Source organism: Cricetulus griseus, chromosome 10 (genome assembly GCF_003668045.3).
Source record: "Cricetulus griseus strain 17A/GY chromosome 10, alternate assembly CriGri-PICRH-1.0, whole genome shotgun sequence".
In the NCBI taxonomy this organism is placed as follows: Eukaryota; Metazoa; Chordata; class Mammalia; order Rodentia; family Cricetidae; genus Cricetulus; species Cricetulus griseus.
The window spans coordinates 21,660,332-21,686,025 of NC_048603.1; the positions used below are offsets into that span (position 1 = coordinate 21,660,332).

The 25,694-nt window shown below is 51.3% G+C and overlaps 1 protein-coding gene across 1 annotated transcript in view; it reads left to right on the forward strand.

Annotated features, from left to right (window-relative positions):
• The window catches only part of Ndrg1 (N-myc downstream regulated 1), a 40,824-nt gene extending 18,600 nt beyond the window's left edge, over positions 1–22,224 (forward strand). The window contains exons 4-16 of the mRNA XM_027431706.2: positions 4,203–4,308; positions 6,157–6,277; positions 6,705–6,767; positions 7,460–7,520; positions 8,706–8,792; positions 10,978–11,034; positions 12,138–12,241; positions 13,616–13,672; positions 14,546–14,597; positions 15,224–15,271; positions 16,190–16,225; positions 17,514–17,565; positions 20,500–22,224. Coding sequence (XP_027287507.1) covers positions 4,203–4,308; positions 6,157–6,277; positions 6,705–6,767; positions 7,460–7,520; positions 8,706–8,792; positions 10,978–11,034; positions 12,138–12,241; positions 13,616–13,672; positions 14,546–14,597; positions 15,224–15,271; positions 16,190–16,225; positions 17,514–17,565; positions 20,500–20,741 — 1,086 coding nt within the window. The 3' untranslated portion in view covers positions 20,742–22,224. The remainder of the gene's footprint in view (positions 1–4,202; positions 4,309–6,156; positions 6,278–6,704; positions 6,768–7,459; positions 7,521–8,705; positions 8,793–10,977; positions 11,035–12,137; positions 12,242–13,615; positions 13,673–14,545; positions 14,598–15,223; positions 15,272–16,189; positions 16,226–17,513; positions 17,566–20,499) is intronic.
• The last annotated feature ends 3,470 nt before the right edge of the window (positions 22,225–25,694 follow it).

The window sequence follows — 25,694 nt, forward strand, 5'->3', positions numbered from 1 at the left end:
GTCTCTGCCTCTGCCTTGCTGTAGCATTAAGAGTGTTGTAAGTCTCTAACGGCGGCAGAAGAGCAAGAGGCAGGTTCCCACAGCATGCCAGCCAGAAGTGTCCCCTGATGACACAGACAGCTAAAGCAACACACAGTTCTGATGTCCTTGCAGCCCCGAGCCTTGCTGTGCACAGGAAGGGTCCGTGTCGAAGAGGAAATCACAAAGGGTAGTATTTCTTTCTTGAGTGGAGGGGTGACCCCTTCGAGTTATAATTACAACTTGTAAGGTTTCTAAAGAGGTGAGTCAGATGTGCAGCTCCACCCCTAAGGCTGGTCTCAGTGGCAGTGGGGTGCTGAGGATCCCCTCTGCCTGGCTGTGATCCCCTCTGCCTTGCTGCCGGGGCTCCTGGGTTGGGGACATGCTCTCCCTTCGTAGATGTGAGGGCCTGAAGTTTTGTCAAATGGGACAAGGGTTTGAAGGGTAGCAACCACAGGGAGACTGGCTTGGGCTATTTTTAGAAGGAGCCATGTGGGTTGGCCCCGAAGACAATAAAGAATGTGGCCCCACAATGTACCATTGTTTCCCTGGTGGCTTCAGGGTCAGCAGATGACCCGAGTCCCACGGGGCTGCACTGTTGCTCCCGTCCTATGGATTTTTCCAGAGCTTGCTTTGGGCAAGAAAGCAGTGCTGAGCCTGCTTCCACTGAAGGGGAAGCGGAGAGGGAGGCAGGGCTGGGTTTTGTGTTCCCAAGGGCGGGGGACTTGTTTGTGGGAAAAATAAGGCATATGGCCCAGAAGACTCTGTGCTGGAGCTAAGTGTCCCTGCCTGCACCTGTCAGTGCCTACCTATGCCTGAATGTGTCTCCTGATGCCTGACTGTGTCTGCCTGTACCTGGCTGTGTCTGCCTGTGCCTGCCAGTGCCTACCTAAGCCTGAATGTGTCTCCTGATGCCTGACTGTGTCTCCTGGTACCTGGCTATGTCTGTCTGTACCTGGCTGTGTCTGCTTGTACCTAGCTATGTCTGCCTGTACCTGGCTGTGTCTGCCTGTGCCTGTCAGTGCCTACCTATGCCTGAATGTGTCTCCTGCTGCCTGCCTGCACCTGTACCAATGCCTGCCTGTGCTTGCAGTATCCTTCCTCAAAGACACAGGTTCAAATTCTTATTCCATAGAGTGGGGTGAGGGGGTGAGGGGCTCTGAGCTTCTCCAGGGTTAGCTCCCCCCCTGCATCTCTCTCTGTGCCTTGGTGGGGACAGAGCTACAGCTCATCAGTGTGCGTGTGCTCATGTGTGTTTGAGACAATTTGTAGCCCAGGCTGTCTTCAAAGTCACCATCTTCCTGTCTTACCCTCTTCAGGGATGGGGTTGTAGGTGTGCGTGGCCGTAAGCAGCCAGGGTGGGGCCTCGGTGAGATGGCACACTGGGTGCTGGGAATGTAGCTCGGTCATAGAACACTCGCCTAGTGGGTGCCAGGCCCTGGATTCCAGCTCCAGTGTGTGCCAGCAGCAAAAGGAGAAAACCGCGATCAGGCACCATTCCCTGGAGGTGGGATTCGGGAACGAGGGCTCATTCTTTCTGTTTCGTACCCGTGAATCCGTGTGCTAGATCACACCCATGTGCACTGCTATTCACAGACATCGTGTGTATTGTATATTAGGACACAAGCGTGCTCTGCTCTACTCAAAACGAGCACACCCATGTCCACGGACGCTGTTGTGATAGTGTATGTTTGTGTGCGCTGCTTTACCTGCCAATGCAGTGCTCCTGCGTGTACCGCCTTAGTCATACACGTGTGCTTGCTGCTGTCCTTGTCCATCCGTGTGCTCGGATGTACAAGTTCACCCAGGTGCATTTGCTGTACTGCCACAAACGTGAGAGCTGCTATTTTAATACAGGCGTGGGCTCTGCTGTACCAGTCACACATGCTCTCTGTTGCGTATGCTGAACGTCTGTTTGTGCTGCAATAGTGCCCCTGTCGTGGAATCCCTGTCCCCATGGGCTTCACAGCCTTATTCTGGTCACCCAAAGTCTCACAGGAAGGAGACCGCTCCCAAGACAGGCGAGAGTGACTTCCCAGACCACAGCTCCCGAGTGCGTGTCTTCCCCATGCCTTCTCCTCCGTGGGTGCCACTCCTGTCTCAAGAGACTTGTATGGGTCCTAGATTCTGGGAGAAGGTTGGTGCCGGGTGTCCTACTTTAACCTCACATTTGCTGCAAGCTGATCCATCGTGACCTTCTGCGGTGCCAGTGGGCTCTGGTATTTCCAGCCTGTGTGACTGTATGGAGTGACAGATTCAGGGAGCTGAGCATTGATGGTGCACGCCTTTAATCCCAGCACTCGGGAGGCAGAGGCAGGCGGATCTCTGAGTTCGAGGCCAGCCTGGTCACCAGAGCGAGTGCCAGGATAGGCTCCAAAGCTACACAGAGAAACCCTGTCTCAAAAAACCAAAAAATAAAAAAAATGATTCAGGGAAACACAGTTGGTTGACTGGGGCACCTGCCTCTGACCACCAGGTGTGGATGCAGGTGTCACATAACACTGCCCGGCTCTTGCCAGAGATGATCTGGAGAGAAATGATCCAGCTTACAAGGAAGGCCTCAGTGTCCCCAGCTGACCTGGGAAGGGCAGCCAAGAGCCAACCACATCAGAGGAGGAAGCTGGTGCTCTCAGACGAGGAAATTCACTCCCCTGAGATGTGTCTTGGGTCCTTAGAAACCTTGACTGACAGCAAAGTAGACAGACAGCATGGGGCAAAGGCAGGGTCACAGTCATCTATGTGGGAGTTTCAGATGACAATGGCAGGGCAAACCAGCCTCATCACAGGGAGATGAGGGCTTGGAACTAAGATGAAGCCTGTCTTTTTAGGGGCAGAAGAAAGATAAACACGTTCCTTACTCTCATGAGGGTGCATGGTGAGGACTGTGGATTACTAAGAAATGGCCTCCGAGTGGAACACGAGAGAGAGAGAGAGAGAGAGAGAGAGAGAGAGAGAGAGGAGAGAGATTCAGGTGGATCATTTCAGGTTCTCTGGTCATTCCAGAAAGGAAGGTTGTTAGCCCAGGACTCGAACAGTCCCAGGAGGTGGATGCCATTGAGACTTCTACCTTCTTTCTGCCTTTACCATCCTGGGGATGATGGTTTAGTTCAGGCAAACCCTTGCCCTGTGATAATACACTAGCTGCTAGGTAGGCTTTGCCAGGTCAAGCCTGGTCTATTTCCACAGTGAGTGAGGTTAGCTCTGCTTGGTGTCACCTGCTCTAGCATGACAGGTGCCATGTGGGAGTTGACTCAGCCTGTGAAACAGGAAGAGTGAACACCAACAGATACTGGAGCCAAGGGGTGCTCTCTCTCTCTCTCTCTCTCTCTTCTCTCTCTCTCTCTCTCTCTCTCTCTCTCTCTCTCTCTCTCTCTCTCTCACTGTGTGTGTGTGTGTGTGTGTGTGTGTGTGTGGTGTCTTAGTCTTATTTTGCTGTGAAGAGACACCATGACCAAGTCAACTTCTATTAGCAAGACAAAACACAAACATGTAATTGGGGCTTGCTTACGGTTTCAGAGGCTTAGTCCGTTATTATGGCAGTACACATGGTGCCGGAGCAGTGGCTGAGGACTATATCCTGACCCGCAGGCCAAGGGACCAAGAGAAAGAAAGAAAAACACTGGGCCAGGAGTGGGCTTTTGAGACCCCCAAAGCCCACCTCCAGAGACACACTTTCCAACAAGCTCATGCCTCCTAAATTCCTAATTTCCCATCAAAGGGTTCCATTCCCTGCTGCTTAAGCTTTTAAATATATGAGCCTACGGGGCCATTCTTACTCAAAATACCACATTGTGTGCCCCCACAGGAAACAGGGGTTGTCCTTTGAAATGGGGAGTGACTTCCAGGAAGCCGCAAATAAGCAAATAATTATTACCCATAGGTTAGGTGAGGAACAGGTGTAGGGAATCAGGAAGCTCAAGCCAGATACAGAAAACAAAGTCCTTTTCAGGGAGTATGGCTGGGGCCACTTGTCCCTGGAACGTAGTGCACGACCTGCCAGGGCCCTGTCTTCTGCCTCCTGGCACAGCTTTGCTCTGCCTTCCTCCCCTCCCTCCCTCTTTTTGACCTCAAACACCTGTTTGAGGGACCAAAGGAGGTGTGTACTTGGGGCATCCTCAGAATACGACTGGGGACCTGGCAGGTGAATCCCAGGTGACAGGGCTCTGTCTGTGATCTCTCCTCAGGAACAGGACATTGAAACCCTACATGGCTCCCTGCATGTCACACTGTGTGGGACCCCCAAGGGCAATCGTCCAGTCATCCTCACTTACCACGACATCGGCATGAACCGTGAGTTTGGAGAGCCGGGTCACTTGGGGCTGGAGGGAGTGCCAGCTGGGGATGGCTAGTGGAAGACAGCCGCTCTTCTGGTTTTTGTGACTCCAGAAGGGACTCCTGCTTCAGACTGGAAAAACATGAATCACATTGTGTGGCCCAGTGGCCACACAGTGGCCCAGTGCTTCTAGTGCTGGATGCTCTGTGGACAGGAAGCAAGTACCTATGCTACCTAACGACCTGTTACAGTGACTTAAGAATTAAGTGCCACAAACAGCCTTTGATATCACCACAGAGGTGTGTAGTCAGCAGCACAGCCAGCCCTAGGATTCTGTAGTCACTCTATCAAGAAGTCTTGTCCCCTTTCTCCATTGTCCTTAATCTTGCAAGCTTCTCAGCCCTCTGAGGATGCCCTTCTCCTTCCGTATGTCTCTAAGACTCTCCTAAGCACACTCCCTCCAGTGTGGTCCTTCATGATTGGTTCATACCTGGCTTTGTCCAGGTCTTCAAGATTTCTGTGTGTGGGTAGCCTTTAGTAGTATTTCACTCACGCCTACTGAGTGGAAACCACACTTATTTCTCCAACAAATCTCATGGTCAGGCCTGTCATAGCAATACGCCACTCCCCCAGTGCCAACGTCTGTCTTAGTCACTGTTCAGTTGCTATGAAGAGACACCATGAGCAAGGCAACTACTTGGGGACTTGCTTACAGTTTTAGACGTTTGGTCATGGCATAGAGCATGGAGGCAGGCAGGTGTGGTGCTGGAGAAGTAGCTGAGAGCTACTCCCTAATCTGCAAGCAGAGAGAGAGAGAGAGACTTGGGCTGCCACGGGCTTTTGTGAGCAGCCATGTGGGTGCTGGGAATTGAACCAGGGTCCTCTGGAAGAGCAGCCAGTGACTGCTCTTAACCACTGAATCATTTCTTCAGCCCAACTTGGGCTTTTGAAACATCAAAGCCCACCCACAGTGACACACTGTTTCCAGCAAGGACACACCCACTGCAACAAGGCCATTCCCAGTCAATCTAATCTAATCTAATCCAATCTAATCTAATCATCAGTACCATTCCCTGAAGACTAGGCATTCAAATACTGCAGGGGGCCATTTTTATTTAAACCACCAAGCCCCAGGGTGGATATTTGGGTTCACTGGACTTACTGTGTTATACACAGTGTTGTAGTGAATGTTGACACATTGGATTTTTAAGATGACAGGAAGTAAGACAGGCTTGATGGTCTATAGTTGTCATCCCAGCATTTGGGAAGCTGAGGCCAGGGGATCTCTGTGAGTTGGAGACTCACTAACCTAGACTACTTAGTAAGTTACAGGTCAGCCTGAGCTACAGAAAACAAAGCCAGGCACGGTGGTAGTGGTGCGCCCTTCTCTAATCCTAACCTTCGTGGGGAAAGGTAAGAAGATGAGGAGTTCAAGGACAGCCTCAACTAAACAGTTGGCTATTTTTGCTTCAGCCCTTAGCAAGTGGGAGGCTCATTATTGTACTAGCCCCTTGGTGATATGCCAGAGAGGGGAGATTTCAAGGAGCTTAGGGACCAGTTCCACCCTGTACCAGATCTTAGCTCTGACTTCTTCCTGCCACCTGTCACCAGAGGGAGGTCTGCGGGTAGGGTGGGCAGACTTGTACTCTTTCTTGGGAGGTAAGATTTCACTACGTGAAACTGTCTAATGTAACTGGTCTACAACGCTCTGTGTGTAGACCAGGTTACCTCGAACTCACAGAGATGCACTCTTCTGGGAGCTCTTCCCTGCTACTGCTGCTGCTGCTGCTGCTCCTAAGTGGTGGAATAAATGAGTGTGGTTTGCTGCCAGCCCACTCTCCTCACTCCTTTCTCATGTCCTGCAGACAAGACCTGCTACAACCCGCTCTTCAACTCCGAGGACATGCAGGAGATCACACAACATTTTGCTGTCTGCCATGTGGATGCCCCTGGCCAACAGGATGGTGCCCCGTCCTTCCCAGCGGGGTAAGAGCAGAGCCTCCCCACCCCAGGAGCAGGTGGGGGTGTGTGTAGGTGGGGTGGGAATTGTCAATCAATGTAAAATAAAAATTAGCCATGGTAAATACTAGATTTACTCTTTCTCTCTTTTTCTTTTCTTTCTTTCTTTTTATTTCTTACCCCCAAAGCCAGAGATAGAATAGCTCTTCCTGCTAGCCACCTTCTGAGTCAAGTGGCTCCTGAGTAGCTGACAAGACTATAGTGCCAGGGCAGAGGAAGCAGGGTTATGGTGGGGTGTCCTCAGAGAGTGGATGCTGAGGGGTGCCAATGTTGCATCTGTGTTGCTCCGTGGAGGGGCCAGCTGGTGTTGGGCTTCCAGAATGTCCTGGTATGGATGACTTGTTTTCTTTGAGGGTCTGATTTCTCAAGATCTGCCTTCCCATGTCCCCCACAGGTACATGTACCCCTCCATGGATCAGCTGGCTGAAATGCTTCCTGGAGTCCTTCACCAGTTTGGGTAAGAGCAAGGGACCCATTCTTCTAAGGTTGTTAAGGGCAACTGCCAGCCCCCTTCTCTTCCTTGGCATGACCACTAAGATGATCTCAGATGAGTCTGGAAGGGAGCTTGCAGCAGCCTGGACCCACTGTTAACACCCAGCTCATCATCTGTGTCCCGCTGACTGCAGCCTTGCTTCTTGAGTGGCCCCAATGCCCACCCTGTCCTCGCCTTCTGGTCCCATGGCATATTCCTGGAATAGTGTTCCCTGGGAGCTTGGCTTCTCTCTCCAGACGCTTTTCATCCTGCCTTGCAGGCTCCCCTTTCTCTCTCACCGCAGCTTCTCCTAGGGTTAAACCCCATGGTTCTGGCCCAGTTTGTTCTCAGTCCAAGTTTTGGAGACCAGAATAAAGCTTGGGATTGGGGTGAGGCAGCTTCTGAATGGGCCTTCCTAGAAATGCTAGGCATCTCAGAGCCTTGGCTGGCTGCAGCAAAGGGAAAAGGAGGGATGAGGCTCCCAAGGTCACAGCTCTGGACTTGGAGGGCACATGAGGGCAGCCTGCCTCTCATGGCATGGGAAAGCTTGTGGGCATTCCTCAGCAAAGATATCTAAGGGGTGGAGCTCTTAGGAGTAAGTGAGGGGAGTTTATTGGGGCAGGCAGGGGCTCCATCACATTTCCCTTTAGTGATGTGATGGTTCATTTGGCTTCCAGGCTCAAGAGTGTCATCGGCATGGGGACAGGAGCTGGCGCCTACATCCTGACCCGATTTGCAGTAAGTTCTTCTACAGTTTGTAAGACCACATTGAGGAAAAAATTATTTAGGGGCTGGGGAGCAAGCTCAGTAGGAGCTATGCAGGCACAGAGACTTGAGGACCGGAGTTCGAATCCCCAGAACCCACGTGGAAGATAGGCATGGCTGCAGGTACCTGTAACCTCAGCATGAGCCTGGGGCGGAGTTAGGTAGAGACCCTGGAGAGGCTAGGCTAGCCTAAAAGGAGAGCTTCCTATTTGATGAGAGACCCTGTCTCAAGGGAACACAGCTCAAGAGAGAGCAACAGAGATAAACGCCCGTGCCTTGCCCTGCCTTCTGCATGGTTGTGCTGGGTGTGTGTACTTGCACACTCATGTATGTGACACACAGAGAGACACAGATAAATAAATAAATACATACATAAAATTTGAAAAATATCAAAAAGCCCAAACAGGAAAAGAAATGAGCTATACTTCCATTCCCCAAGGGAGAGCCACCGGGGCCACTTGTGGCGTGAGCCGTATTGGTATCTGTGCTTGTCCATTCACACTAACAGCTGAAATGCCACAGTGTGACAGGGTTTTGGTCACGGGCCTTGTCCCCTGAGTAGGAAATGCAGATGGCTTCCGACTCCACATCCTCAGATCCTGCAGAGTTTTGTGACCCAGGTCCTCTGCGATCCTGATGGGAGTCTAAATAAAAATGAGACACGCATACGCACATGACAGTGCCCACTGCAACACTGTGGGTGTCCTTCTTGTCTTTGCCGGTTACCTTTAAGTGGCTCTTGTCCCTCAACTCAGGGTGTTTCAATGCCTGCTAAGTGCAGCGCCTTGAAGTTAGCTTGGGCACCAGCTTCAAGTAGATGCTGGCTGGCATGGCCTTGGTGTCCTAAATACACAGGCATTGCAGGTAACAGAGCCACAGTGCATTTCCGCGCCCTCCTCACTTTGATGTGTCTGGGCATCTGGCGAAGCTGAGGCTGGGGACATGAGGGCAGGTCCCCAAAGTGTGAATGTATTCTTCTGTGGCTTCTTCCTCCTTGGGAGGACCCGATCCACTTCCAACTAGGCTAGAATCTCAGCTCTGCACTGACTATGCCAGGGAGCAGTTCCCACGTGCTACAGGCTTCCACTGTTGTTGGCTTGAAGGCCTCTGTGTTTGTTTGTCTCGCGATTGTGTCTCACGCTGTGTCTCTGATTACAGCTCAACAACCCTGAGATGGTGGAAGGCCTCGTGCTTATGAATGTGAATCCCTGTGCAGAAGGCTGGATGGACTGGGCGGCCTCCAAGGTAGGCTGGGCAGGGTGGGCAGGCAGGTGGGTGGGGTCCCAGCCTCCCCCCAAGGGGGTGCCGCCTTGGCTCCACTCTTCCACTTTCCCTCCTGCCCAAGAGAGTAACCTTCCTCCGCCCTGTTTTGGCTAGCAATCATTTGCTGCTCAGGTCTAAGTCACTCTGCCCTGGTTGCTGTCCCAAGAGTCCCTCTTGGGGTTTTTGTTTTTGTTTGTTTGTTTGTTTGTTTTTTAATTTGTGTTTGCTTTATTTTTTTCTGTAAAGTCCCCAGGGATCTCCAAGGGTAAGGAGAAACTTCCGATCAGGGTGGGACCAAGCCTCTCAGGCTGGAGCGATTGGTCTCTCATTGGAATGGGGGTTTTGTTAGTTTGGGCAGCTGTTGAGGAAGAGGGCATGAGCCATGCTCTCTGCCTTCCTGTCTGCCAGGTTTTGTGGTTCTTCCTAAAGCATCGAGAGCCTGTAGGACAGCCAGGAGCAAAGCACCCTCCCTGGTTTTTAGTTTATTTTCCAGTCAAGAAAGGGACATTCCATTTGGGCCCACTTGGCTGCTGTCCAGCTGTTCTGAGCCAAACAAGGAGGGCTGGACACTGGCTGAGATACGCTGTGGTTTTAATGAATTCCCATGTCTGTCCCTCTGGCCTTGAAGGACCGCCTGCGTATCTAGGGCCTAAGGTGTGCTGGACCTGAGTGTCAGAGCCTGCCATGTCTGGCCGCCTTATTAGATCCTTACTGTGGGAGCCTTGCTACGTCCTGATGACATGGTTTTTAACACCTCCAGTTATAGCCAAGAGACTTGAGGTCCAGGGCCTTTAGCCAATCCAGTGCTGCTCAGCTGCGGGTAGCCATCAAGCCAGTTCAGGGCCCCATGTCAAATGTTCATCTTGCTTACCAATCTCTACCCAAGTGTGCTATCCCTATGGTGTCTGCCTTATCTTTAGAGCACCTATGGTGTACATGTAGCATTTATACAGCTCCTGTTGCTTTGGATTTTATGCCACCATCTGAACATTTATTGAGCACCAGCTGCATACTACCGTGGTTTTTTGGAGGTGGTGTGGGTAGTCATTAGTGAATTCCGAGACTTCAAGGAATTCACAGACCAGGAACTGGGCTGGAGGGGAGAAGCTAGGGGATGGTGGGGGGGGGAGGGGTAGTCAGGGTTGAGCGGACCCTGCCCTGTGGATAAGGCGATCGATCGATCACTGCTGCGTTGGGGTGATGGGGCCTCTGTGCCGAGAACTTGGTGAGCCTCGGGGGCAGGAAAAACTTGGCTTAGCAGGCCTGTAGTGTAACGATAACTCTTTCCACCAGCCACCTGAGTTTCGCTGCCACTTTAGGGCTCCCAAATAACACACAGTTATTAGTTACAATGCTGCTGGCCAGTGGTTAAGATTTCTTATTTGCTAGCTCTGTCTTAAGTATCAACCATAACCATTAATCTATATATTTTATAAAGACTTATCTTATCGAGGACTCCAGTGGCATGCGTCCTCTATTCCTGGGGATCACATGGCGACTCCTCTTTACTACATTTCCCAGAATCCTCCTCTCCTAGTCCCGCCTAACTTGCTTCCCTGTTGGCCAACCGTGCTTTATCAACCAATAAGACAAACATATACACAGAAGGACCTCCCCTATCACTGTGGTTCCACCCCTCTTGCTATATGCCTCCTCCTTGTGGGCTCTAAGAGGAAGGAAGCAACTGGATGGAAAGCCAGGCCAGGCCTGCCCTGGGCTGTAGGTTCAGGAGGGGACCAGAGACAGGAGCAGAACTGTCACACAGCAGATGTGTGCTATCCAAGATGTCTGAGATAACGGACTTGTGTTAAGGAAGTGAGGGCTCGCCAGTTTAGAGGACTTGGTCCCTATAAGACAGTATGTCCTGGCAGTAGTCTAGCCACCTTGTGGCTCTGGGCAAAAACAAAAGAAACTACTCCCATGTCCTGGAGGTCTACTGTGGGTCTCAACCTTTTAAGGGTTCCCCCTCTCCCAACAGTTCTCGAGCAAGCCTTCACTCAGTTGGCCTACGGCACACATCCCAGAGTCAAGCTCTGGCCAGGCTGTCCCCGAGACCTGGGCGAGGCTCAGGGAACCAGGAGTCACTCTGCCCCCAGGGCCCCAGGCTGACTTTCTGTCTCTGCTACCGAGTCCTAGTTGTTCATTTTCCTCCGTTCGCCCTCCATAGATCTCCGGGTGGACCCAAGCCCTGCCGGACATGGTCGTGTCTCACCTCTTCGGCAAGGTGAGTGGTGTGTGTGTCCTGCTGTCCCGCACGGAGCATTTAACCATGTGACACTCAGCATGGAGCTACACGGGGGTGGTACTCACATTATACAATCAAGGGGTGACCCAGGCTGAGGTCTGTAAATTATTGTGAAATATTGAGTCACCACCAGCAAGCCATTCACACTGTTTTTCTACCCACCCCTTTTTAGAATTTCATACGAGTGTGACCATACACATTCTATACAATCGGCTCAGGAGCCCTATGACCACACATTAGTTCTATTTTGAGGGGCGATATTTCAGAACAGACTGAGCCAGGAAAAGCGTGACTGGGATCTGAACTTGTGAGTTTGCCTACAGCATCCACCTGTGCCCGTTTGCAGGGCAGGCATCCTTGCAGTTTACCGGTGGCAGGCCTGGCCCCTGCCTCTGTCTGGGGTCACAGATCTGACCTCAGTCAGAGCCAACAGCCCCGAGAGAGGATGTACTTTTGGCTCACATCCAAGTCCAGTGTCTGGAAAACCCCTTGGTTGCCCAGACTCGATGTGCGGCTTACTGGGTGGAGCAATGTTTGCTGCCCAGCTAATGAATGTGAAGACAGTGTGATTCCACCCGAGTTTCAGGGCAGCAGAAAACACCCTGCTTTGCTTTGGTGTCACTCTGGGCTTGTAAACAGAAATGGCTTAGAGCAACCTGAGGTTACCATCACACATTTCAGAATGTCCTCGAGTCCCTTGAGGCTGGCTGATGTCCCCAAGTTGCGCTGTTATTTTAATCAGATCCCGTAGACCATTGTCCCCCGGGATGTCTTTGCCATGGCTTAGCATCCTTGCTGACAAAGGGCCCTTCCTATCTAAGTGTCAGGGGCAGGTAGCTCTGAGGTCTACCGTGAAACAGGAGTCATGAGTTCAGCAGAGGCTCCTGAGGGAAAGCTAGGCCTCCCTGGCGGGCTCCTTCTGGCTGTCATTAGGAGCCACTCGGCAGTCTGCACTGGGCACCACAGACGTGCCACGTCCCCAGATCACGGCTGTCTCTGCCTCGGCCGCCTTCTCCCTCCCGGTCGGTCGCTGTGTCTTGAGTGGTGACAAGCCTTCCCCATTCTTCCGTCTATCACCACAGGAAGAGATTCACAGCAACGTGGAGGTGGTGCACACGTACCGTCAGCACATCCTCAATGACATGAACCCCAGCAACCTACACCTCTTCATCAGCGCCTACAACAGGTGAGAGCCCTGTGCAGGGGTGGGCTCGGCCGCGTCAACCTGGGGGCCTCAGCAGCCTGCAGTGGAAGCGAAGGCCGGGCCTGTGCAGCTGTAGGTTAGGAGGGTGGAGCCCGGGAGGACAACGCCTGGCCCTCGGCACTGAGTGACGCTTCTATCCGGACTGTGGCACCCCATGAGTGGGGGGTAGCTGCGCAGTCAGGGTAGAGAGCTGAAGTATGTGTCCGTGGCTGGCTCAGGGTAAAAGCTGCTGCGGGCAGAGCTGGGAAACAGAAACAAGGCGGGAATGCGGAACCCTGGAGGCTGCTGGGAAGAGAGTCTGCCCAGCTGAGGATAATGGAGCTCCCCTGGGGGGGAGGGGCTACACGGGGTCATTAGCATCAGTCAAGGTTCTGGGACCTGCACTCCTCAGCGTGGGAGGCACCTCACTCCCAGCACAGGGGCCAGGGGTGCATACGTCTAACCTAGGACAGTGCCTAGGACTTAAAACCTCCTGGAAGTGAGTTTGCATTTGTAACGAACCTAGCATTCTGGTGCCCTTTCCACAGTCCCGTCAGCATCTCAGTGCAGGGGACCTGTGGCATTCTCACTGCCGTCTGAACATGCAAACGGGTACCCAGAAAGAGGGATACCTGGCTGGACAGTGGGAATCACAGGACAGGTGTGAACTGGGCCTTGCACAGCAGCCGATGGAAAAGGGCTGTTACTGAGACCATTTTTCCTGGAGAGGAAGCACGGAAAGGTTTAGACTTCTTCCCAAGGCCACACAGCTAGGAAGTGATTTGAATGTGATTTGAATTCTGCAACGCTAGCTTCAGTCTCAGAGGTTCAGAGGGCAGAGAGGTCAGGCGCTCACTCACAGGCAGGGACCAGGTCCACACTGAATCTCTGCTAGCAGAGTGGCACACCAGCGCAGGCTTTGGAAGACATGGAGAGCAGGCTCGAGTTTTGGAGATGGCTGCCTGTGCTGAGGCTTCAGAGCTGCTGAGGCCGGGCTTCAGTAAGGAGCTGAGGGGTGCCCGGAGGCCATTCTGGAGCTTTTGCAGTGGTGGGTACAGGCCCTAGCTAGGGGGACAAGGAGGCAGGAACCTCCAGTGAGGACCTGTTCTGCTTTCCTGCAGAAATATATTATTAATACTGACAACAAACTTCAGGCAAAATAAGGAAGGTTTTGCTAGAAACAGATGAGACCTGTTGGCTCTTAACATTTCGATGGACGCTGAGTGTCCATGGGGTCGTAAGAGCTACGTGATCTCATAAAGATGATCTATGGGCGTTCTTCTAGAATGGCCTGTGGTGGGACCTCCAGGGCTGGCATGGTGGGAGTGGCTTCCGGGGCGGGTCTGCCCGTGCTAACCATGCACATGTTGTCTGCAGCCGGCGAGACCTGGAGATCGAGCGGCCAATGCCTGGAACCCACACCGTCACCCTGCAGTGAGTAACTCCCTTCCCCAGTGTGGCCAGGCTGCCATGCTGCACTCTGGGCTGCTGCTGGGTGTGAGAAACGCCACCTTAGGGAGGAACACTTTGGTAGAGAGTGTCTTCCCCAAGGCATCTGAGCTGAGCTTCTCCTTGTGGAGTTGGAGTCAACACTGGGTCAGGGAGTATGTGATCACAACCAGAGCTGTTGAAACAGGAAGCTGGCTGCCCTTGTTAGGCATGCTCAACACCAATGGCCGAGTTAGGCTGTGCTTCCCAAAGCCTAGACATGAGAGAGTCAGCCATAATATTGCCTCTAACACACTGCACCACTGGCAGTAATGGTGTCTCTTGTGGTTCCCGGTGTTCACCACACTGTAAACCTGGCATGTGTCATTTTCTTTGTCATGTATGCCAGACATATTTTTGTCCATTTTTATTTTCCGAGACAGGGTTTCTCTGTGTAGCTTTGGAGCCTATCCTGGCACTCGCTCTGGAGACCAGGCTGGCCTCGAACTCATAGAGATCCGCCTGCCTCTGCCTCCCGAGTGCTGGGATTAAAGGAGTGCACCACCAACACCCAGCTTTTGTCCATCTTAATTCCTGGAAAATTCCAGTTGCTCCTTCCCCAGGCAGAGGGTGCTTTGGAATGAAAGCACTAAGACACGGTAATCACTGGGCTGCAATTTTATATGGAGGTATGAATAACTTACTAGTCCGTTTTTATTCAAAGTTCAAAGCTGAGGATGGTAGCGTAGGGGCCATAGAGGTGCAACGGGTTCCAGGAAACCTAAACAGCCTTTTAGAATCCGGCTGCAGCCCGGAGCTGGCGTGTTAAGACCCTGGAGATGGGTCCTGGGCTGACTCCTCTTTCCCTGTCCTGTGCAGGTGCCCTGCTCTGCTGGTGGTTGGGGACAACTCTCCTGCTGTAGATGCTGTGGTATGTATCAGTTCAGCCACAGGTGCTGTGTGAGTCTCCCTGCCTTCCCCTCCCAGTATAAGGACATTGTTTAAATGCCACAGCAGCCTTAAGGCAGAGCTCAGGCCAGCTTCTCACTGTGATCACCAGTCATGGCTGCCTGGCCATCTGCCTCCCGTCCCTCCTGCTTTCCATGGGCACACATCTATGTGACGGGATTACGGTTTAGTTTCATGGTTTAGTCTCCAGCAGGTGGGCCTTTCCTTCTGCTTGTCAGAAGAGCGATGCAGGCAGTCAGGTCAGGCAGAGCTTTCTGCCTCGGTTTACCCTCTGGGGAGACACAGAGGATGTCTACTCTTCGGCATCGCCACACCTGTGGAGATGTGTGACATGAGCTGTTGCTCAGAGTCCAGACTGTCTTGGCTCTGCCTCCGCAGTTCTCCACAGAGCTGGAAGTACCCTGACTTGTCTCCGGGTCACAGAGCTAGTTGTGACAGGGCCAGGGTCCAAAGCCACGTGTGTTTAACAACCCAAAGCCTACCTCTTTCATGGCCAAAGGAATGCTGGTGTTTCAGATGGTGGGGAGAACAGGGATCTGTCGACTTGGGGCTGAGTCAAGTACTTACCTAGTCTTCCTCCTTGTTTAGGTGGAATGCAACTCCAAGTTGGACCCTACGAAGACCACCCTGCTGAAGGTATGAGCAACAGTGGGGCTGCAGTGGGTGTGGCTTAGAGGCGCCATGTTTTGGGGACTGAGCTAAGCTTGTTGAAGCATAGAACTGTTGTTAGATCATTAAAAGTAAGCATTTGGAGTTGGGTGCCGTGCATATCCTAGCCCTCCAGAGGCAGGGGAAGAACCTCAAGTTTGAGGCTCTCCTAGGCTACACACAATGTTCTAGGCTAGCCCAGACCCCATCTCTGAAAGGGAGAAAGGAAGGGAAACACTGAAATAGGGTGTTAGTTAAGGAAGCAAGCAAGCTTAGAGGTGATCTGCAAAGCCAAGTGGTCCATCCTGGGGACTAGACTGCAGGGGTCTACACACTTTTGTCTGGAGCAAGATAGGCTGGAAGGATAGGACAACAGTCTCTTTCCTAGGGTGGGGCAAGGACATCCCTGTACCAGGCCCCTGGTGCAGTGAGAGGCCAGGCAAGCCTCCTCCAGGGATCTTCCGAGTTCAGAGTGATTGCTACCTTGTGTTAGAGATCTTCAGAACCCCCACAGCATGCAGTCAGGGCTGTTTGTACACCCAAAGCCACCCGTGTGTGGCAGCTGTGTCTGGACTGTGCTACAGGCTCAGGCTCCTTGAGGATCTCCCCACTGAGTATACTCTGGAGGCTGGAATCTTGAAAGAACCATGAGCAACCATGGCTTCCAAAATGGCACCGTTGAGCCCTGTATGCTTTTAAGGGTTAAACGGAGTGGTCTGTGGGGCTTGTTGCTGTGTGTAAGCTTTAAGGAGTAGTTGCCAAGAAGCATAAAGGGGTGTACAGTCGACAGCATCATCCAATCACAGTCCAGGGCAGTGTCGGGTGGGCAGTCCTGGGGCCGAGCACAGATTGCCGCCGAAGCTATGGCCTTCGTGTTTGGTGCTAACCAACCTCCCTCCCTTCTAGATGGCAGACTGTGGTGGCCTCCCTCAGATCTCTCAGGTGAGTGAAACTGTGGCTTTCAGCACCCGTCACCTCCCACTGGTGGGCTTCGTGTGCTTTTGTGTAGCCTATGTGCTTTCTTTCCCACACTCCCTCTGGGTGGAGTCCAATGGTGGTTTATGCATAATACCTTCTTCATAAAATATGCTTTTGGGGGATTGGGTGACCCTGAGGTCCACAGGCTTATGAGATTGTCCAGATGGACATGGTGTGGCCATGGGGTCAGAATCACGGTTTTCCTGCCCTAGCCAGGGGCCACTGGGAGCTCAATCCCAGAACAACAAAGGGGCAGAGAGACTATGGCATCAAAATGTCCATCTTCCTTTCTTTCTTCTCTTTCTTTCCACTAATATCTTCCCATCACTGTCCTTCTTTCTACCCAACCAACCGTCTTACCGTCAACCTGATGGGAACCACCTCAAGCACGGAGTTCCTGGCATGGAGGAACTGGTTCACCCATGTGACCCTTGCTTACTAGTTCTGGTCTTTAGGTAGACACTAGCCAGTCCATCTGCTCATCATCTCTGTCTGTGCACCCAGGAGCACCGGTCTTGTCAGGCTGGTAGCAGGTTTCCTGGAGATAGTTCTGCAGAGCCCCTAGCAGGCCAGGTGACTCATGGCACCGGGCTTTGAGCACGGAGTGTGACTTGGTCCCATAGGGAGTTGAGGATATGACTCAGAAAGTGCTGGAATTTATCCATGATCTTTCAGCCATGAGGCAGGTTGCGGGAGTTTTCTTTTGTTCCGCCAGGTCCCGCCGCCCTTCTCAGCCCCTATCCCCCCAAAAAACATACAGACACTATATTAATTATAAAACTGGCTGATGGCTAGGGCTTCTTCTTGGCTAGGTCTGTCTTAATTATTAGTCCATTTCTATAAAGCTATATATTTCTACATGGACTTATCTTGCCGGAGAACGCCTGGCGTGTCACATCTCTCCCAGTTTCCACATAACTCTCTGGCAGGCTCTCCCTGCCTGTCTTCCCCCAAATTCTCCTAGCCCTGCCTATCTTTCTGCCTCTACTGGTTATTGGCCAAACAGTGTTTTATACATCAATCAATAAGAGAAACATATATGCAGAAGGACGTCCCCCATCAAGGCAGGTTGGGTGACATTTGTTCCTGACCAAGGCTGACTCTGGTCCCCACAGCCATCCCTTGGTTCTTGCGTGGCTTCTGTCCCTATGTAGTGGCTCCATTTTGGGCAGAGCTCTGGCTTGCAGGTACAGGTGGTCATGGTGATCTGGACCTCCAGTCATTGACCTCATACTCTCTCTCTCCCCTACAGCCCGCCAAGCTTGCTGAGGCCTTCAAGTACTTTGTTCAGGGCATGGGATACAGTGAGTAGTACACCTTGGGCACCAGGTGGGGATGTGGGAATGGCAATGTCACAGCCAGCCAGGGGAGGGAGAGGGCTCTGTCATCTTGGTTGGCTTTAGCTCTTAAACACTGGGGCAAGTCTGAGAAAGGAGTCATCACAACCATGCATGTCTGAATGAGGAATACATCAGCAACCAGTTTGGTTACCACGAGGCACACATCACACAGCATGTTGACACAAACGAAGAGGGTGATGGCTTCTCTGAGCCCTGTGGTCTCAGAAGACCTCATCGTGTATTCAGTCTGTTTAATGAGATGCCATTATGTTTGCATGAACAGAAGATCGGACCCATTTAAAGATTATTTGGGGGCAGGGGTGAGATAGAATATCCCTATTGGTCAGGCTGGTCTTTAATTTGTAATAATCTTCGTGCTCAGTTTCCCAAGTGCTAGGATTACAGGGCAGGAATTATACCAGGCTAGGACTATCCCTTTAAACACTCCCCCACCCCTAAAAATAATGATCAACAGCTCAACAAGGAATGCCCCTAATTTTGATTACATTCTTGCTTGAGAGACCAGAGTTGTAGCAAAGGAGGGGAGAAAAGGTTAGCAAGTCTTTTCTGTTTCCTCCTTTAGCCATTACAGTAATCCTACAAGGGAGGGCCTAAGCAGGCCACAGGGGTGTGTGGGAGGCCAACGAAGCCAGAGACCCATGTAAGAGGGAGACCAGAGTGCCTGAGACTAAAGGCAGAAGAATGTGTCCTTGCTAGATCATTAAGTCAGGGACCTAAAGGACACCACAGCCTGCTTCAGGGACTTTGTATTTCCTGCTTCAAGCTTAGAGTGAGTTTGTCACTCAGCAGTCCTTTTTTTTTTTTTTTTTTTTTCCCAGAAATACCAAGCTATGACCAGGGCTCACATGTTTGGCTGGGATGGTTCACTGACTGGGATGGTTCACTGACTTTGGCTGGGATGTTAGTTGTGGCTCTGGCCCAAAGTTCTTCCTGCCTTCTGCTTGGAGTTACCATCCATGCATCCTTAGCTGGAGAAGTCTAACCTTGTGTTTCTTCCCTACTTTGCCTATTTGGGGAAGCACCAGTTTCCCAGCAAGATACGAGTGCCTCAGACAAGGTGTCCATCGCTAGCTGTCCATCACCAACAGAACACAGTTGCCTGTTGACCTGATGGAAATGGGAGAGAACTGCTGGGCAGTCCAGTTTCCCTTGCTGGGAGTGGATCACAGCCCCTTTGCTGTGTGTTCTGGGAGGAAAGGAAGTAAAAGCTAGGCCCTGGTTGTCCCCAAAATTTGTCTCACATCTGTCCCCAGTTCAGTGTGACAAGGCTTCCCATAGACCTTGGGGAAATAATAGGAAGAGTCACAGACCCAAAGGTGTTGCCCAAGGGGAGGTTGCTGATCACAGGGTGTCAGCCTGCGATGCGGAGCTTACAACAGGGCTAGTTCATTGTGTGTCTGGTGTCAGGGGAAGTTGCTGTTTCCGGGTGAGGTCATCGGGACTCACGGATTTGGGTGGAGAAATAATGACTCGATGGAGAAATAGAGACATACGAGCCACAGATGTGCACTGACCCGGTTCTTTCTGAATTAAAAATAGGCTGTTAGTTATGTGGTGATACAGGACTGTCATCTCAGCATTTGGGATGCAGAGTCAGAAGGGTCATGTGGTTCGAGGTCATCTCAACCACACAGAGTTGGAGGCCAGCCTGGGCTAAATGGAGCTTTACTCATAAAAGAGAGAGGGAGGCAGGGAGGCAGGGAGGGAGGGAGGGAGGGAGAGAGAGAGAGAGAGAGAGAGAGAGAGAGAGAGAGAGAGAGAGAGAGAGAGGAGAGGAGAGGAGAGGAAAGGAAAGGAAAGGAAAGGAAAGGAAAGGAAAGGAAAGGAAAGGAAAGGAAAGGAAAGGAAACTAGCAGCAGCAACACTTACTTGTTTAAGGAGGGGATTCCACCCGGCAAGGACTAATCCAACTTTGTGTGTCTGCTCTAGGGCACTGCTTCATTGGGGTGTGGCCTTAGTCACCCCAATGAGTACCCTAAGATTCCCCCAGATAGGACACTTAAATATCAGGAATGCATTTCCCCACAAGTTCTGAGGCTGCAGGGTATGGGCAGGGCTGGGCTCACTTTGCAAGGTCTTTTCTCACCTGCTGGCTACTGTAAGTTATGCATCTTACAGTCTCCAGCCATAAGGGCATGGCCCTCTCTTGCCTTATTAAGGAGACTGCGTTTGCATTAGGGAGTCACCCTAATCCAGCATGACCTCATTTTAACTAAATATCTAAGTAAATTAGTAAGTAAGTAAATTAAGTGCTCCAAAGAAGGTACTATTCTGAGGTTTCAAGTGGGCATGGGTTTGGGGGGAACACCGCAACCCCAGACAGGATGAGGGTTGTTTTGTTCTAACCTAGTCTGCCAGTCACCTACTGTGGTGGCATGGGCACTTTGGGTCTTGCTAGGGCTTGAGAGCTAGCAGGGTTTTGGAAGTCGGTCAGATTGCTAACATCTCCGTGGGAACCTTGTGGTGAGAGCTTGGGTCCTCCCTGGGGTATGCAGGCTCCAGCCTTGCTGGCCTCCACGTTCTCCTGCTTACTGACAGTGCATGGCAGAGAAGGTTACCCGATCCTACGAAGGTCTTCATTTTGTAGACAAGGACAGGAAAGCTTCCAAAGTGATACTCCAGCCACCACCCAGCTAGTAAGCACGTGACAAACGGCGGTTCAGACCCAGAGAATGGCTCACGTCTCTTGCCGTGTGATCATTACACGCGTTTCCTACATCTAGGCTTTACTGTGCCCTTTGTGAGCGGATGCCCCAAGGATGACTACAACAGAGAAGGGGCGCTCCCCTGGGTTCCTAGGAGGACATCATGATTGAGACAGGGGAGTTAATTGTCCGACTTCCCACATCCTAACCACATTGTCTTCTGTGTTCTCAGTGCCCTCTGCCAGCATGACCCGCCTGATGCGCTCCCGGACAGCCTCTGGCTCCAGTGTCACCTCCCTGGAGGGCCCCCGCAGCCGCTCCCACACCAGCGAGGGCCCCCGCAGCCGCTCCCACACCAGCGAGGGCCCCCGCAGCCGCTCCCACACCAGCGAGGATGCCCGTCTCAATATCACCCCCAACTCGGGTGCCACCGGGAACAATGCCGGGCCCAAGTCCATGGAGGTGTCCTGCTAGGCAGTCTGTGCACCAGTCATTCCTGGACTGTGATCTCTCCCTTAGCCCCCAACCCCTGCCTGCCACCCTGCGCTAATGCGGTATTAATCTAAAACTGCTTTTGTAAGAGTGAACTCTGGCGATGGCAGACCCAAGATGTTCAGGCTGCCTCCTGGGACCAGAGTGGGTGGTGGTGGACAAAGGCAAGAAGCAGTTCAGTGTTCTGTTCTGCTAACAAGTGGCCTGGTGGCCCCTCTCTCTACCCTCAGACGCCAAACTGCCAAAACTAAGAAACACATAGCTGTAACACTGCCTGGCTCCAAGCCCAGGTTGATCCAGCATCCTGGTTCGCAGGCACTTTGCCAGCCTCCCCCTCCCTGCCCCTGCTTCCTGTTTCCTCCCCACTAAACTCATTCCTGGAAACAGACTTCTGATTTGAAAGGGGAGCGAGGCAGGGAAGTTGGGCACCTTATTTTAAGAAGGGAAAACAAGACAGAGATTAAGAAGAGGCAGGATCTAGGGCAGGTAGAAGGAAACCGAGTCCACGCAGTTCACTCGAAGGGACTGGCTTTAAAGTTTTGGATGCTGAAACCCCACAGCCTGTTTTTTTTTCTGGCAACCTTTTAACATCTGAGGGAGACTGTCAACAATCTCCCGGGCTTTAAAATGAAAGTGATCCGCAAATACTGGGTGTCACAGTGGTTTAAGACTTCTGCTCTGCAGTCGGTTCCTGGCTCCCATCCCACAGTGTGAACCAGTGGGTGATACCTTTGTCCCTGGGGAAGATGGTTTTGGTTTGTAGTCGCCTTCTTTGAGACAGAGAACTCAACAGGTGGCAGTGGTCCTTGCCTGTGGTGAGTCTCTAGGCTGTGGAGGGGTGGCGATGCAGTAGGCATGGGATTGGGTAACTGGAATCCCGTGGGTGTGATTTCAGGGAAAGCCAGCCCGGGACCTGGAATCTCCCTGGGGATTGAGCCAAACCTTGTCTCCCATTATTGACATCTGGGGTTGGCTCTAAATGTCTCTAACTGGCCCATTGCTGGTTCTTCAGAGAGAACCATGTGCTCTGGTGGGGGGTGGGCTGAGGAGGAGGTTTCAGAATCTGTACATTCCATGGGAACTCGCTTCCCTCCCCCCTGCCCCCTCATCCTTCCCCTCCTGCTGACAGGGCTAGCAGCGATGCCAGCCTAATGCCCACGGCCTGTTTTACTGCCCTTTGATTCTCAGTGTAGCTAACCTTCCTAAGAAATGTGATCAGATCAGTCATCAAGGCCTGGCGAGTTCCAGGACCTTGGAGTTGCTAGAGAAAGGTAGTTACGCCCTATAGGCTGCATGAGAGGCTCGGTTCACCCACCAACTCCTACCATGGAGGCTTCCTCCGACCTTGTGTAGAAAGATCAGGGATCCAGACCAGGATGCCTGAAAGCGGACAAGAAACCAGGGCAGTTTCTTAATGAGATGTTTGTATTTATTTCCAGACCAATAAATTTGTAACTTTGCAGTGGCTTGTGTCTTTTCCTTTCCCCTTGAGGGCTGTGTGTGGCAACTGTGGAACAGGAAGGGGTGGAGTTTTAGCCCAGAGCTCCTTACTGTTGGAGTTCTTTGCCACAGATTGGTACTGACCAGTACAAATGGCACTGTCTTGTCACATGGGTTTCTAAATACTGAAGAAAGAAGAAACAGGTGAAGGTAATTTAAATATTGCCTCCTTTAACCATCCTTTAGCCAGACATATCTTTTTCTGTACTAAAGAACATACTGGGCCGGGCGTTGGTGCCTCATGCCTTTAATCCTAGCACTTGGGGAGGTAGAGGCAGGTGGATCTCTGTGAGTTTGAGGCCAGCCTGGTCTACAGAGCGAGTGTCAGTCAAGACAGGCTACAAAGCTATACAGAAAAACCCTGTCTTGAGAAAAACAACAAAAACCACTGCAGTCAGCCTCGCCATACACTAGGCATCCAACAACAGGTCACCACAGTTTTGGGAAGGAAGCATTTGGGTAAAAGACAACTCCTGTTCTCCCATCCCATGGGAGATGTTTGCTTTGTGTGCATGGTTGTAGGCATTTGTATTTATGTGGACATGTGATGGATAGAGGTTGACATTGGGTGTCTTCCTATATTGCTCTCCATCTTATGGTTTTTGAGATAAGTCTCTCCCTGAACCTGGAGCTTGCCATCTAAGCTGAGTTGGCCACAGAGCCCCAGACATTTGTCTTGCCTCCCCATCACATGCCAGCCTCTGGGGAGGTGGCTTGGTGGGTGAAGGGCTTGCTGGGTGAGAGTGGAGACCCAGAACTTGCTTCTTAAATGAGAAAGTTGTTAACAGGACTTTGCATAATTCCTCATTTTTATCAAAAGCATTTTGTAATTCTCTTGAAACCTATAGAACACCTGTAGTTGGTTTCAGTCAGTTTTCCGTGGTCATGACAGAATCCCTGATGTAAACACCCAGAGGGTTTATTTCAGCCCACAGTTTCAGAGTTCCGTCTGGTTATTGCAGTGGCCTGATGGTTCAGAAATCATGGAAGCAGCACTGTGGAAGAGGAAGCCGTCAGTCACATAGTGACAGCCAGGAGGCAAAGAGCAAGAAGCTGGGACAATAAACACCCAGAAAGGACATACCTAAAAGACACTTTTTTTTTTTTTTCAATCGGGCCCTACTTTCCATGGCTCATCACCTCCCTATGGGAGGTGTGAATCCATTCGGTTGTGAATCCACTGATGGATTAACAGCAGTCATGTTCAGTGCCCCCATGATGCAGCTGTGTTTCTGAGTGTTCACTGAGGACTAAGTCTACAGTGTGTGAGGTTTTTCGGGGTTTCTTTTTTTGAGGGGGTCAATTTATATCCAAACCATTGCAAATCACTCCCCTCACAGGTCCCTGGGGCCCTGTCACTAAAGGGCTGGCACGAGGGCTTCTTTTCACCAGGTTCTAAGGTGGCACCAGTTCTCTCTTACCGTCCCCTCTGTATCCCAGAATGCCTCACGATAGAACTTTGTGTCTTAGTTTATTATTGTCTGGGCATTTTGCAGATCTTTCCTACTTGAGCATTAATTGTCTGTGTGAAGGGCACTTGCTTGAGAGATCTGTGTAGGGTTTTTCTCAGCTGGAGGACGGCCACAGAAACCAATGCCCCTGGTTGTGCAGGTGCACAGATGTGCTCTTGGAGTCTAAAGGACAGTCTCTGTGCTGTTGCTATGGTTTACTTATCTTTCGAGGCATGGCCTGGAGTTCATCAAGTAGGCTAGGCTGACTGGCCAGAGTGCCCCTCTGATCTTCCTATCTCTATGCCCCCAGCACTGGGATTGCAAGCACGCACCACCATGCCTGGCTTTCTAGAAAAGTGTTTTATGTGTGTACGTGTTTGTTTGGATTCGAGTTTGTACTGCATCTGTTCCTGGTGCTTGTGGGGGCCAGAAGAGGGATTCTGGGAACTGGAGTTACAGACTGTGAGCCACCATGTGGATGCTTCAATTAGAACTCTAGAGGAACAGTCAGTGTTCTTAACCACTGTGCTGTCATGCGGTACTTGGCTTATGCGCTCTCTCTCTCTCTCTGTCTCTCTCTACCTCTCTCTCTCTCTCTCTCTCTCTCTCTCTCTGTGTGTGTGTGTGTGTGTGTGTGTGTGTGTGTGTGTGTGTGTCTGTACACATGTATCTGCACTTGTGTAAGTCTAAGGGCAATATCAAGTGCCTTTTTTGCTTTCTCTCCACCTTATATTTTGAGACAAGGTCTCTCACTGAACCAGGGACTCATCAATTCAGCTACACAGGCTGGACAATTAGACATAGGAATCTGCCTTTCTTCACTCTCTCAGCCCTGAGATTACTTTCTTGACCAGTTTTTACTTGTTTGTTTGTTGTTTTAGTTATTAATGTGGGCCCTGGGCCCCTTGAATTCCGGTCCTCATACTTGTGGAGAAAGCACTCTACTGACTAAGTTTTCCTCCGGTCCGTTTTGTAAATAAGTAAGGATCAAATTGGTCCAGCTTGCCTAAGGGACCCAGTCAACTCTGATGGGGTTCACGTTGTCCATTTGCACCCCACAACGCAGCAGGTGCTCTGTGGTGGTTTCTCTGAGAATGGTCCTCACAGCCTCACATGTTTGAATGCTTGGCCCGTTGGTCTCAGAAGGATTAGAAGGTATGGCCTGTTGAATGAAATGTGTTGCTGGGCATAGACTTGGTTTCTATTGAACTGGAAACCTACTCATTTCTCTCTCTCTCTCTCTCTCTCTCTCTCTCTTGTGCTTGAGGATCTAGGTCTAGATGAAAGCTCTCAGCTTCTGCTCCAGTGCTATGCCTGCCTTCTGTCATGCTTCCACCATTGTGGTCTTGAACTCTAAGCCTCTGAAACTGTAAACCTCAAATTAAATGCTTTTCCTTTATAAGTTGCCTTGGTCATGGTTTTTTATCACAGTGACATCATCTCCTGACCACCAAGTCCATGGGCACAAAACCCATTGTCACTCATCCCTGCTCTGAGAAGTGATTCCTGCATCCCAGCATTCCTAGGAAGCAGAGAGCCTTGCAGACAGGAAGCATGCAGCTGCACACTATATGTTACTTTGCCACTCACAAACGACTTCCTTTTAAAAAGAATTTGCATTACATTTATTTAGTGTGTGTTTGTGTGTGTGTACACCTGTGTGTGCATGTGCCTGGAGACCCGAGGTCGACATTAGGCATCTTTCTCCATTACTCCCCACCTTACTGTTCGAGGCAGACTCTCACTGAATTTGGCACTCGTCAATTTGGCTAGACTGGCTCCAGGGGAGTCTCCACTGCCTCAAAAAACGTAGTTTTCAAAACCCAGAGAGACTGAATGACTTGACTGGCCATCCCAGGGTATTTTCGTCTCCCTGCCTGTAACTCCTGAGCACAGGACTGGCTCAGGCCCTCACCTTTCAATGTTGAGGGATGGTGGAACCTCAGTTAGCTCCAGGAATCAACACCATGGGCCTGAAAGGTTT